At 32.0% G+C, this 15,428-nt stretch overlaps 1 protein-coding gene across 1 annotated transcript in view; it reads left to right on the plus strand.

The window, feature by feature from the left end:
• The first annotated feature begins 1,156 nt into the window (after positions 1-1,156).
• LOC134710765 (uncharacterized) overlaps positions 1,157-15,428 on the plus strand; it is a 48,939-nt gene continuing 34,667 nt past the window's right edge. Inside the window, exons 1-7 of the mRNA XM_063571161.1 lie at positions 1,157-1,732; positions 2,106-2,304; positions 7,677-7,780; positions 8,935-8,999; positions 11,065-12,449; positions 14,089-14,214; positions 15,332-15,337. Of these exons, the coding sequence (XP_063427231.1) occupies positions 1,283-1,732; positions 2,106-2,304; positions 7,677-7,780; positions 8,935-8,999; positions 11,065-12,449; positions 14,089-14,214; positions 15,332-15,337 (2,335 nt within the window). The 5' untranslated portion in view covers positions 1,157-1,282. The remainder of the gene's footprint in view (positions 1,733-2,105; positions 2,305-7,676; positions 7,781-8,934; positions 9,000-11,064; positions 12,450-14,088; positions 14,215-15,331; positions 15,338-15,428) is intronic.

Below are 15,428 nucleotides of genomic sequence, written 5' to 3' on the forward strand. Positions count from 1 at the left end.
TCCACAGAAAGATATTTAAGAAACGTTCGTGATAACCATATGGTCCGAGACCACAATTGTCGTCCCTTGATTTTCGTTGAATATAGTCCCTAGTGTTAACAGTGGGTTACTTGCCATTAATTTTTATACCCCTTCCAAATTTATTTCTCCATGTTTAATGCCTCAAATTGTAAGTTGGGGGGGGGGGGGTAAAATTACACTGAAAAAAAATTTGGGTCCAGAATTTTAAAGGAAAGTAGTGATTTGGTCCAGGTGAAAAAGGTTGAAAAGTAGCACTTCGGAAGCTGTCAAAAGATTTCAAGACGCCCTAAAGATAAAATTGTCCATATTTTGAGTTAGAGACGATGAAGTTTTCTATAATTTTGATATAATTTGTCCCAAAAGTAGTACAACACACTGTAAAAGTTTCATTTAGAAAGCGCAGGTGGGATTTTTTTAATTTTCATTTATGTTCTAAAAGAAATGCACTACGAATTAATTGTGTTCTCGGACCATATGCACCATAACTTATATAGCTAGACTATTAACACGATATCTTAGTTCATTTTACTTCAGAAACATTGGAAGGTTAAAGGTCTCCTCTGTTGGGTAAACCTATCAACAATATTTACCGTTATGTTACATTGTATAAACCATAAATGCATACTTATGTAATTATTGATTTTCTATTGATTATGAAATTTAAAACATAGATTTTGTTTAAATGCACGTATAGAAATAAAATGAGAATCACATTATATATTTTAACAACGAATATCCAATACCATTCAATGGAAGAATAACTTGTCGTTAGTTCAGTATTTAAATATTTCTTGCTTACGCACAATTAACAAATACCTTGGACGAACAATTGATCGTTTGTTACGATTGAATAGTGTATTCAATACAATTCTTGCACCTAAATAAATAAAGAACAAGGAAGTACACAATATCAGGTTTAAATCAATGCTACATAATTATTCTAATTAGTAATTAGTATTATACTGTTGAATATCTTTGTACGAAATAATAAGCACTGAATAGAAAAGAAAATTGAATTGCAACAATTTTGAAAGTTATATTGTTTTCTTTCATTTCAAGTGTGTTCAGGATTATATATTATACCGGTTATATTTAGCAAGTTGTTTTTCAATTTTGTCTTTTGTTTTAGCGAAATATCAATCCGATTTAATGTTTGCATTTTGTACAATTTCCACTGATAACATCACACAACTTTTTCGTTCTTTCATTGGATAAACTTTTGCATCAAATGGAATATTTTCGAAAATCGTACTAAAATACTATGGCTGATAACAAATATCTTGGTAAAACGGCACCAGATCTGGGTCGGTCTAATGTCTACGACAGTGCGGGTGACGGAAAAACATTTCATTTGAACGAAATCCCAAAGTGGAGGCTTGGAAATAGTTATAGTGCAGGATTTGATTACTTTTCAAATACTGGAGAAAACATAGCAGAAAGTGATCATGGAATAAGTGAATCCAGAAAACCAACCGGAAGTTATAACAACAGAGCATTTGCAAAATCAACGAAGACCCTTTCAGCAACTCAAGATACTAAAACAGCAGTATCAAGTTCAACCAGACTTGATCAATCTGCCGACTACACAGACGATGGATCGTCACATTCCAGTCATGGTGAAAATCATCAGGAGGAAAAGATGCTAACATGGAGGAAAATGTTATTAGACCCTTTAACAGCTGGTCCTTTTCTTTCAATGCAGTGGCCAAGGGTGAGATACTATTTTTTTTAAATAGATACAATAAAATTTGATATGAGTGTCATGAGACAACTCGCCATCAAAGTAACAATATGTAAAAGTAAACCATTAAAGGTCAAAGTACGGCCTCCAACACGGATCCTTGGCTCACACTAAACAGCAAGATATAATACAATATCACAAAAATACCCATAACATAAAATGAAATAGCGCCATATAAAATAACGTTCACAGGTAATAAATAATAATAGGGAATACATTTTTAGGCACTTAGTCTTTTCGTTATGTTTTAGTAAAATTAAAAACAATATAAAAAAAATATTGGTAGATTTTTTTTTCTCTCATTCTAATATGATTTAACTCTGTAGAGCTGCATTAATTATAGATATCCCTACGAGCTTCATATAAACGAAAAGAGCCATACGTAGCTCCAGATGAAGAAGATGCAGATCTAGATCTAGATCAAAAAGGAGAAAAGATTACAAAACGAAGGACGAAATGCACAATACTTGCAATCATAATAGGAATTCTGCTTATTGTCATTGCAATAGTGCCAGTGATTGTTATAGCAAATTTGCCGCAAGGTGAGTTAAGCATATTAATATCAATGTATGTAAATGTTATTTACATGCGTTTGTTTTGGGTTTCAAGTACGGAGCTTTTTGTGTAAACGGCAGACAATTTGTCAGTTAGATTCAAGACTACCCATTATGAACAAAAGAAGTCAACTTAGAATCATTATCAAACTGTATTTTTTTTTAATACTATATGTTGCGAGAAGTCAGTTTGTTAAGGATTTACCTTCACTAGGAACGCTAATACCCGAATATTTGAAAGCTAATGATATGTTTTACTAAATAAGTGAATAAATCTGTATCTGTTACTATACTGTTGACAGTTCTTTGAACTTCCCCCGGTGTTGAATCGTCAAATGCTTTTTTTTTTCCAGAACTCAACAGACACTATATATTAACATTCGAACGTACAAATATACAATCAATCAATACTAGACTACATTATAAAATAATTTAATTTTGGATGTATCGCGTCTTCTAATTGGCTGACGTTATTTTGTTATCAGCCCATAGTTATAATTTTCAACGTTTTTTCATGGTTTTCTTCGGTTTAAAATTGAATTTAGAATTAAATTATAAGAAATGACTGTATTATTTTTTCTGTCTATTCGAAATAACATAACAAATTTGTGCACTATTCGAAATAACATAACAAATTTGGTGCACACTGTTGAATAACCCGCTACGCTCGTTATTCTGTGTGCACCACATTTTTTATGTTATTTCTTCATAGACAGAAAAAATATCACAGTCATTCCATAAATAAATATCATATAAACCTTGAGAAAAATTACATTTGAGGATAAAATGAAACTCCTCCTGTATATCATTTTTACATAGAAATCCAGATATGGTGCACTAATTTTTGCACCTCATGATTGTGGTATAACATCGTTGCCGCAAGTTTATTTTTTTCTGTTTGTTATAAAATTGATATTAAGATCCATTTTATTACATGTTGTTATCAATATTTTTGACAAATGTTGTTTGTGTCGTATTTTGACCCCTATACAACGAAATTTGTATAACATGCACACATGCACAACATACACCAGGCAAGTCTGAAACAAGATTTCAGCTATACCATGATACATCGCCTAAACCAATAACATACAGTTCATGTTTATAAAATACAACCAGTTATTCTTATTGTTTGGATTTGACTCTTATTCGCACTATAAGAAATTATGACAGTTTTTCAATATACAGTTTGAAGTATTTACCAATTTAAACTCACATTTGAAATTCATGCATTTTATTGTGAAAATAAGAGTTAGATAATTGTATTTTGACATAAGATTATCAGTCTTCACTGTTGACTGTACATACAGCTGCTGCTTATTGATGTGTGTTGTTAGGTATGCATACGTCTGTACGTTACCTATGAACATGTGATCTTCTTTAGATCAGCGAACAGAGCGAAACTTATAGTCAGTTGCGATTCGCAACCAAATGTTACTGCAATGGACTTTTCTTATATCTGGTAAACTGTTGTAAAAGCAAATCCAGAAGAATGGTTACACCCACCAATTCAAACCAACTACTAAAGAAATATTTTTTGAAATTTCCTTAACCAAATTTACTGTTATTTTATTGATGCTGATTAACAATAAAAACAACTGACAGCCATGTCTGAAATTTTCATGAAAACACATTCTTTTTTCTTCTTAAGCTGATATACTGAAATAATTAATAAAAAAACAACTATTCAAAAACATTTCTCAGAGGGACCTTACCACATATTGCGGAATTTTATGTTGATGTCAGATCCGTGTTAAAATAGTGGCGAAAGATACAAAAAAAAAACCAACATTCAAACTAATGATAGTTGTTGTTGCTACTTATGTGTACACGTAAAACTATCTTACAGGTGCGGATCAAGAATTTTGATAAAGGTGGTCCCTGGCAAGCCAATGTTTGGAGTGACACTCGTGAAAAGTATATGCATCTATCATATATGAATAACCATAAGAGGAACTTGCTTTCAGTGGCCCAAAATCAGTCTTAGATTTTCAGTTTAGAAGAATGTATAAATATATGTTCAATGTTTACGAACGTATGTTGAACTCTTCGGGTCTTTTGGGTATTTGTGTCGTTTATTGTCCAATTGACGTATACACTACGTCCGTCTGTTCATATTGGCTTTTGCAAACCCATATTTAACTTTTCAAGTATGCTAACATTCCAACTGACTCCATTTTCAGAAAACGAAATCTGTAACAAACATAAACTTTTAGCCTCCGCTTTACAAGCAGAGCCAAATACAATGAAAGTTCCAACTATGTATTGGCTTCCGAAGCTACACAAAACCCCTTACAAATATAGATTTATTTCGTCTTCAAGTCATTGTTCAACTACTAAATTGTCTATTATTCTTACCAGCACACTTGGTACAATTAAAAACCTTATAATAAATTGTTCAAATAAAGCCTTCGAAAATAGTGGAATAAATTACTTTTGGAGTGTCAAGAACTCGTTGGAAGTACTTGATAAATTACATGCTTATATTGGTGATTTTGAATCTGTTCAAAGTTTTGATTTTTCTACCCTGTATACCACATTGCCTCACATTCTCATTAAGAAAAAATTCACACACCTAATTAAATGGGCATTCAAAAAATCAGAATGTGAATATATATGTTCAAACTCTTTTAGGTCATTTTTTAGTAGCAATAAACAAAAAAACTATGTTAATTGGACATGCTTTGATACTATATATGCCCTTGAATTTTTACTAGATAACATTTTTGTTCGCTTTGGGGATTCCGTATATCGTCAGATTATCGGAATTCCAATGGGGACTAACTGTGCACCACTTATTGCGGACCTCTTTTTGTATTGTTACGAGTTACAATTTATGACAAAAATAAGCAAAGACCCATCAAAACAACATCTGATAAACAAATTTAATAATACTTTTAGATATTTGGATGATATTTTGGCTCTCAATAATGACGACTTCAGTATGTATATTAATGAAATTTATCCTGGTGAACTCACTTTAAATAAAGCTAATACTAACAATGACCACTGCCCTTTCCTCGATCTTGACATCTATATCACTAACGGAAAGCTGAATACTAAAATTTATGATAAAAGGGATGATTTTTCATTTCCTATCGTTAATTATCCGTTTTTAGATGGTGACGTTCCCTTGTCACCATCTTACGGTGTTTATATATCTCAACTTGTACGATTCGCTCGTGTATGTAACAATGTTTTAGATTTTAACGAGAGAAATTTATGTATTACTGAAAAATTATTACACCAGGGTTTTCGATATCACAAACTAGTCAAAACATTTACTAAATTTTATCATCGGTATAAAGACATCATTCGTAAATATAGCTCAACATGCAGACTTTTTATACGTTCAGGTATTTCACATCCAATTTTTTATGGAAATATTCTTTATAAAGCACAAAGGTGTCAGTATTCACCTCATAAACTTACAAAACCTTTGAATAGACTTATTAAGAAGGGATATAATTACGATACTGTTGTCAAGTCATTAAAGATTGCATATTTTGGTGTTAATATTGAGTCACTGATAAGGTCTTTGCGTCGGAACTAAACACATTTATTCTAAAAACAGTTGTTGGCATGACACGGGTTATGTTCTTCTCATATATGTTATGATGGTATGATACTAAACCCCTTACGGGAAGGATTGTGCCTGATGTTCATATGATGAAATCATAATCTTTCAGTCAGTTTAATTGAAGTCTGGAGCTGGCATGTCAGTTAACTGCTAGTAGTCTGTTGTTATTTATGTATTATTTCATTTTGTTTATTTTCTTTGGTTACATCTTCTGACATCAGACTCGGACTTCTCTTGAACTGAATTTTAATGTGCGTATTGTTATGCTTTTACTTTTCTACACTGGTTAGAGGTATAGGGGGAGGGTTGAGATCTCACAAACATGTTTAACCCCGCCGCATTTTTGCGCCTGTCCCAAGTCAGGAGCCTCTGGCCTTTGTTAGTCTTGTATTATTTAAATTTTAGTTTCTTGTGTACAATTTGGAAATTAGTATGGCGTTCATTATCACTGAACTAGTATATATTTGTTTAGGGGCCAGCTGAAGGACTCCTCCGGGTGCGGGAATTTCTCGCTACATTGAAGACCTGTTGGTGACCTTCTGCTGTTGTGTTTTTTTATTTTGGTCGGGTTGTTGTCTCTTTGACACATTCCCCATTTCCATTCTCAATTTTAACATTGAGTTTCACCAAAATCCGATTTATATTAAATACTTATTAACTTGGGTCGTTTTACCGTTCCGGATTTATTATCATAACAGGTTCCAATAATACTGACTAAACTCGAAACTTCGAATATATAAGGTTCGAGATCAAACATTTGAAAATTTTTAATCTTTGAAGTTATACAAAATTAATGTCAGAGAAAAATGATTTTTTATATTAAATAAAAAGGCATTTAGATGGAAGATCATGGAAAAGTATTTGTATTTCTTTGCATGTACCAAGTAAATGATACACCGACAGTCCTCCAACATAGAGATATTAATAAAGTGGTAGTAATAGTATAAGCGACGCCCCAACTGAAGTCGTACATGTACATTGTATTTGGTATATTAAAATACAAAATGTAATTAAAGAAACTGCTTTTTTCATTTGCTGCTTGTTATAATTAACAATAACATGTGTTTGTATTGCTTTTTTTAGATTCTTTAAAAAACCTACTTTATGGTAAGTAAACAGTAAGGCTGAATACCAATAGATAATTCATTCAGTAATTGAAATGTTAACACAAATAGTATAATACAAACAGACAGATTCATATTTTATATTCCCCCTTATTTCTTTAAAGATCTCGTAAGTACGTTTGCTTGTAATTGGCCAAATATTATATGCAAATAAAAAAAATATTTATATATGTATATTGTCTAGAACAAAGTAAAGTAACTCAAACTGGTGTCGCCTTTAACTAACAGTTTGTCCTGTGTAAATGACTTGACTGTGACTTTGAGATGTTTTTTTTATGTTTTTGGTCAAAGTAAAAAAGAATATTCAAAATGTCAAATACCAAGGAAACTTTGAGGTAATTAACCGGTAATGGTGAAAAACAGGCACATTCTTTTGAGATGAGGAAGAAGGTTAAAATATGCACACAAAAAACACCCACTAACTTTGAATCAATCAAAATCCGGTACTGTTATATGAGGTGTAATTATGTTACCTATTTTAACTTTCCCATAAAATTGAGAATGGAAATGGGGAATGTATCAAAGAGACAACAACCAGACCATAGAAAAAACAATAGCAGAAGGTCACCAACATACATTTATATTCAATATGTTTTATTTGTATGATTTTGGTTTTTTTCTATGATCATATAACAGAAACTTGAAATTTCTTTCAGTTAAAGTCAATATGACAGTTGAAGTTGTCGAGACCTTTACTGAGACTTTAAAAGATCTAAACTCAAAGGAATACAAATCCTTCACGAATGAGTTTTGTAATGAGGTATAATACATTATTATTCGCTTTTTAAAATCAAAACCTATTTTATCAAATATTGTTAAAAGCAAAAAAGTGTATGGCAATATAGATAGATTCAAGCACTGCATCAAGTGTGATACGATATTTTATCCACATGAGATAATTGATTTTTTAAAAATAAGTACTTTAAAAAGAGTATGCCCAAATCTCGTATTGCACCATATTTTGGTGGCAAAATCTGGTTTTCTGATGATTTAAAGACGATATACAAACACTTTGAATCCTTCTTTTTTAATGATATGCAAAAAGTAAAATATCAAAAATATGTAAGTACTGAATCTGATGATACATCATTACTCTCCAAGGGAACATCATGATACGATATTCTCATTGTGAGTGATAAGCATATGCAAGAAGCAACACAAGAGTCCAGGAAAAGTCAGCAGCAGTTATGTCTCTAATATTTGAACGATCAGAAACAATCAATTTATATTCAATTAAGGTCCCCTGTAATATAACTGATCAACTTTATTGACGGCGTTACACATTGGCGTATACAAAGGTATACCCTTGGTGAACGCAACAACTCGAGGTACCTTTTATGCTGCATAAACATTTGCATCCATCTCAAGCGTTTGTCTAGCGTATACCTGTACGCACGCACGTTATAAATCCACTATAAGCGCGTTTAACGTGCTACAGATAAGGTTGAGACACGTTTAGGGAACGTTGTATACGCTTTGGGGTCGTTAGACCTTTACTCATACGTATGCGGGTGTGTTTGTAACAACCACGTCACAATAGAACATCGAAGATATGACCGGGACGTGTCTCAAATACGTTCAAGATTTTTTTTTCCTTCGTAGCGTGCATTCCATCTACGTTAGGCATACTCAACCATACGTTTTTTGAACGCCCGATAAAAGCCAAGCCGTTACACTTCTTTATGCCCAATACAGCTCGTTGTGCACATGTTACAGATATAATTGACAGGTTAAATGCATCTTAAATTACTACCGTATTGGCAGCGTACATAATTTTTTTAACACGTCCGGCGTACGTCAGAGCTATACGCTGATATGTGACGCCGGTATAAGGTATATTTAGAGATGCAAGGAGAAATCTCGAACATTTTATTGTGTTATATATTTTATCGTAGATTTTTATGTATATTTCAGATTGGCAAGGTTTATAGAAATAATACTTCTGAAGCTTACCACGGATGTATAGTTTCAAGTCTCAAGTAAGCAAACGAATAGCTTGTAGATATAACCTATGTAACAACAGAAGATTTGGCTTGTCAGTATTTTTCTTTCTCCCTTTTTTTATTAGGTTGTACAATTATGACCACACACTTAATGAATACGTTGTATAAGTCTTAATTGAAGGGGGCTTGCGGGTCTAAATGATTTTTTTTATATAGGATTTTGCTAAAGTTTTCTATAAATGATCTTTATCTTATACCTAATAGAAAAATGAAATAAAAAATTAGGTCACCGTCATTTAAGCTCACAATCTGCCTCCAAAAGAAGCATATATTTTTGGTAATGTTTTAATATTTTGCTGAATTTTGTACCCTCGAGCCTCCTTAAGGTTCTTCAATATCAATCAAATGTTTATGCGTACTAAAAATATAGTAAAAGATATTATTGAAAGACGAATTTGTCGGCACAGAAAACAAATGTTCATTTAAAGGATGTTTGCTTGTTATGTTTTGGAATTTGTGTCATATTTCGAAGTCCTCTGGTTTTATCCATTTGAATGCCTTAAAAAATTTGCCCATGGACACCCATTTTTCTTTATATAAATCTTTAACATGTACAATGTAAAACTACAAGCCCTTTGTTAAAGTCTGATAAATCTTATGTATTTTTTTTTATAGTTTTTGAGAACTTTAACTGGTCAATGATGAAGCTACGAAAATTCAAGAGCGAACATTTTCCCGCCAAAAAGCCAATGGCTGATATCTAAAAAAACCGAGCACATTGACCCATACATTCTTTTTTGATTCATCAATCAATCCACTATTAATATATATTAGTGTTATGGAAAGCTATTTAATTTGAAACTGAGCAGCGAACTTCCTTAAATGTTAAATTTTTTTTCTCTAAAAAATCCCTTTTTTTATTTTGTCGCAATGAATTCATAAAGTATTATTTTCACTTATTTGTGTATCCTCTTGTATAATGCTAAAACTGTTTATATTCAAAAAGATAATATATTTTTTATTTGTAGTCATTAGTCTTTTATTTCAAAAAGCAATCATGTACTAAAATCACACATAACACACACGAATTAACATGCTTGTTTTGAATTATACATTCCTCAAAGACGAAGTTTAATTTCACAAGCAAATTGTTTCATATTCATCTTAGACCATAACTGAACAAAACTAGTATTCATTTTGTTTTTGTTTGGTAAGATGCAGAATTTACTTTTTATTAGAAAGTTTTGTAGTCGAATGTTTTAAGCTGTGATTCGATGATATAATTAATTGTTGTAAAATTTAATTAATTTTAAAAAGAGAAATACCAAAATTCTCTTTCTATGTTCTACTTTTATCTCATCAAGACTTTCCTACAGACGAGTGCATAATTTTTCATACTAAGCCTTATACAAACGATAATTGTCAATTTCTGTGAATTTCGACGATACTCAAATGTTCCCCTTTGTATTGATCGATCATATCTTTAAAAGAATGTATTGATTTATTTGACAAAAAAAAAAATTAGTTCGATGATGTTCAATAGAATGGAAAATGTTGGTTGATGTATAGTAATACTATATGTTCCTCTGATTTACAATAAGTGTTTTATATCAATATATATTTCAATGAAAATAAATAAAACAAAAATAGGCTTACTTCGTTTTGAGCATACATTCTTCAAAACTTTTATCTTCATAGTTTTCTTAGGGCAATATCATTAAACAGTGTTTCAATTATTACATATAGAATTTCATACTTCTTTTTCTTTTATTACCTTGATTGAGGAAGATGTGGTGTGAGTGCCCATGAGACAACTCTCCATCCAAATAACAATTTATAAAAAAGTAAACTATTGCTTGTTTCAACTGAACTCATATATACCAGGATTACAGTTTTGTATGAAAGAAAATGAGAACAACACCACATTTTACTTTTTTCTCCCTTTTGATATGCATTGTATTTTTAATACATAAATTGTACACCAGAGGAACATGATTTGTATAGCATTACTTTACATCATCCATCATTTCCCATTCTATTGAATATCATCAAACTATTTTTTTTTCTACAAATAACTTATGAAAAAAGTTTCCTTTTACAGAAACGGAAGTATTGTGGTAAATTTCATCACATATTTTATTGATACAACTAAACAAACGATGGAAACCAATACAGAACTTATTCTTAATAGTTATCTTAACGATACATCGTCTAAGCTCGGAGCTTTTACTGTAATACGTGTAGCTGTACATGATGTGTCAGTTGAAAGTTTATCCAGTCCACCTACGGTGCAAATATTCAACCCTTTCGCAGTTTCATCAACGTTATCCATCCTAGATTCAGCTGAGACATTAAATGAACTATCAACCGTGCATTCATCTTTTGCAATGATGTCATCTTTAGAGATATTGTCTACCCTAAAAATAGAAAAGTCCTCTTTGTCAATGCAAACCATTTCGGGGAGCATATCAGCGTCTCTAAGTGAGCTTTATTACTCAGATACGTCAGTTCTTTTATCAACAGAAAATACACCCTTAATCAGCAGCGCAGTTCAAACAGAACTGTTAACATCGATCATGACATCGCTAATCGATGATGATAAAATATTAACAGCAATTAGTGATACTCTGATATCAAACTCAATGTCGTCTACATATTTACCTTTTGATTCCATTCAATCGACACTACTAATTCAAAATCCAACAAGTGTACTTACAACTGAAGTATCAACGATTGATGAGATGTCTGTACCTATTTCATCGACCAATACAATGTCAATGACAAATGGGTTTGCAACAGAACAGTCAATGACAGTGGTAACGGGTCCATCTACAACAGAAACAACACCATCTCATCACTCGACAGAAGACAAAACAACAATGAATAACTCATTAACAGATGAAACGACATCAACAGAAGACACGAATATTTCAAACACAACCGTATCAAAAATGGAAACAACGACACAAGAGATTACCTACTCAACAAAAGAAAACACGACATTGTTCGAACTTTCATCAAACGAATCGTCAACAATGGCACAAGATAAAACAACACGTTACGAAACCGATACATCGACACCTATTCCATCTGATGACGAAACTGCATCAAGTACACCTTTATTTTCAAACGAAACAATGACCTCCGTTACTATGCCGTCAACCAGTGATAATACAACACAATTAACAGAATACACATCAATGCTTATTAACAATTCAGTAACTGAAGATACTGCACTGTCTCAAACTACCACACTCGCAGAAGAAACAACGACTATAACTACTTCGTCCGCAGATATCACTAACACGTCTATAATGATGTCTGCAACATCAGTTACAACACAGCAAAACACGACAACATTACGTATATCATCAACTGATGATACAACAGTAACGGTTACTGTGCAATCACCAACTGATCAAACAATGTCGACTGCAGATAGTACATTCATAGAGCGAACGACTTCGTCTTCTATAGTAATATCTAGTGAGTATTTAATAACTTAATATATTTTTTATCCCAAAAACATTCTGTTGCTGTAAATGAGAACAAAAAATGAATTAAAAGATAATTTTCTAAACAGAGTCTTTTTACATCTTAGATAGATGATTATGATTCTCAGTACATTTGATAAAGGTTTTATTTTGCAAAATCACGTTTTGTTTTACTTGTGGTACATTGAAGTACTATCAACAGATACATATATTTGTGCATTTAATGAAAAAAAGATATTCAGTTGAGTCTCAATTCACTTTTTAAAAACAAATGGTAGATATATGTCAAATATGACACATTATAGAATTTATTTGTGATAGATGTCCACGTGTTGGATTATTTGTGTCAACAGATGACCAAATCATGAGGTATTTGTGTCAAATATTTCCTATTTTTTGTGTTGAAATCACCCACTTTATTGTGATATAATCCACTGCTATTTGATGATTAAAAAGGTCTATTTAGCAATTCAGAAATAAATTTAGTATCCATTCATACTAGATATAGGAAGATGTGGTGTGAGTGCCGATGAGACAACTCTCCATCCAAATAAAAATTTAAAAATTAAACCATTATAGGTTTAAGTACGGCCTTCAACACGGAGCCTTGGCTCACACCGAACAACAAGCTATAAAGGGCCCCAAAATTACTAGTGTAAAACCATTCAAACGGGAAAACCAACGGTCTAATCTATATAATCTATATACTAGTTTATGTTTGTTGTCTTATTTTGAAATCATTCTATTACTTTTAATTTTTAGTCAAGCTGAAAGCTTCTATTCATGCAAACAGTTATTTGTCATAAAAAAATTGATCAAACTAAAAAGTGGTAGACTCAGTAATAAAATCTATGATAAACAAGACTATTTTGATTATTGAAATTTATAATGCACCCCTGAGTAACAATATCACAGTTTTATCTGCATATTTACAATCTCATTCGGTATTCAAGAGCCTGTAACTGATATTCATATAGATACATCTGCGGTTATCTATTCCTGAGGTAAAAAACTTTAAAATTTCGAAAATATAAGTTTTGTCAACAGTTAATTTATAATTATGAAGATATCGATGATAGTTCAGGTGAACTCAGAAGTGGTGACTACTGGGTTAATGATATCCTCGGGAAATCGACCCAGTGGTTGTAAATAAACTCATCATAGATACCAGGATTGAAATTAAGTATTTTACGCCATTCCGTTTTGAATGTTCATCGGAGATTGGTATTTTTTTTAGCAAAAGTGTATCACGGAGGGCGTTTAAAAAATATTAAAGTTACCAGACTTGTTGTTAGATTCGCCACTCGCGCATCTTCATCAGAATCATTGTCGCTGAAATCAAAATAGTTCAGAATCCAAAACAAGTACAAAGTTGAAGAGCATTGAGGAATTCAAAAAAGTAAAAATCAGCTAAGGCAACCTATGTCTGGGATAAGCGATGATAAAAACCTACATGAATCTCTCTCGACAACCTCCTCTCCTCCCAACAGTTTCTGACATAAAACATAGTGGTTGTCATGCGTTTCTTTATTCGTTTTTCGATATTTATATATTTATTAGCTATTGGGTTTGTCATACCGGATTTTTGAAGATTAATATCAATAAAATGAAAAATTCAAACACAATTTCAGATGATACAACAACTTCAACGTCTTTAACATCTACAGACGTCAACGTGACATCTTTATCGTATTCAGAAGCAATCATGTTAACAACAATTGGACCAAATGCTACGACTACAGACACATTGTCCTTAGGTATATGCTATACTACGTTTGAAACATTTAACATATAATTTTGACCCTCAAAGTCTTATATCTTTTTATTTAACGAATTATTTCATAATATTTAGTAATAATTATTTACATTTAACAAATAATTTTTTGGAACGCATATTTGAATTTTGGTTCAAGTAGAATAATTAGAAAAAAACAATATATGTACGTAAACCAATACTAAAAGCGAAGACAGATTAGCACAACAATGGTTTAAAATGAGCTTTTTACATATAAATCTGTGAACTCTCATCAGTTGAAAAATACAATACAGAGCTTGCTATCGTTGATGAGTTGTTTTAAAAACCGATAAGCTGTAGTTTCGTGATTGTTTGTTGCTGTGTTACTTTTTAAATTTTCGTTTACTATTTGTTCATTAAATAAGACGTTAGTTTCTCATTTGAATTGTATGACATTTGCTATTCTAAGCCTTTTATATCTGCCTATGCGGTGTGGACCTTTCTCATTATTGAAGGCTGCACGGTGACCTACAGTTTTGAATGTATTTGTCATTTAGTCTCTTGAGGGAAGTTGCCTCATTGAAAATCATACCACATCTGTTCTTTCCTTTGCTCACCTGGCCTTAAGGGCCAAATTAGCTTTTCTCATTACTTGGCGTTCGTCTTCCGTCGTCAGTCGTCCGCCGTCAAATTTTACAAAAAAATTCTCCTCTGAAATTACTAAGCCAAACTTAGCCGAAATCATGCTAGTTTAAAAAAAAAGGGTCAAATGATCCGGCCAACAAACCAAGATGGCTACCATGGCTAAAAATAGAATTTAGTGGTTAAATGTAGATTTTGGTTATATCTCTGAAACCAAAGGAGACAAATTTACCAAATTTGGTGACAATAATCATTGGTATTTTTAGTTTTTAAAATGTGACTGTTCGTTTACCCTGCCAGCCAACCAGCATGGCTAAAAATAGAACATGCAGTTATTGGCTAATATCACGTAAACTAAAGCATTTACAACACATATGACTAGGTACTAATGATCAAAAGGTTAAGATCTATCTGTCATGAAAATTTCAGACGAATCAGACAAGCCGTTGTTGGGTCGTTGACTTTGAATGAGTAATAATTTTATGTAAATTTTGCAGGTTTCGGTAATTATCTTGAAAACTATTATACATAGAGGTAACTGTAAACAGCAATAATATTCACCAAAGTAAGATCTACAAATAAATCAACATGACC

The sequence above is a fragment of the Mytilus trossulus genome, chromosome 3, assembly GCF_036588685.1.
Source record: "Mytilus trossulus isolate FHL-02 chromosome 3, PNRI_Mtr1.1.1.hap1, whole genome shotgun sequence".
NCBI lineage: Eukaryota > Metazoa > Mollusca > Bivalvia > Mytilida > Mytilidae > Mytilus > Mytilus trossulus.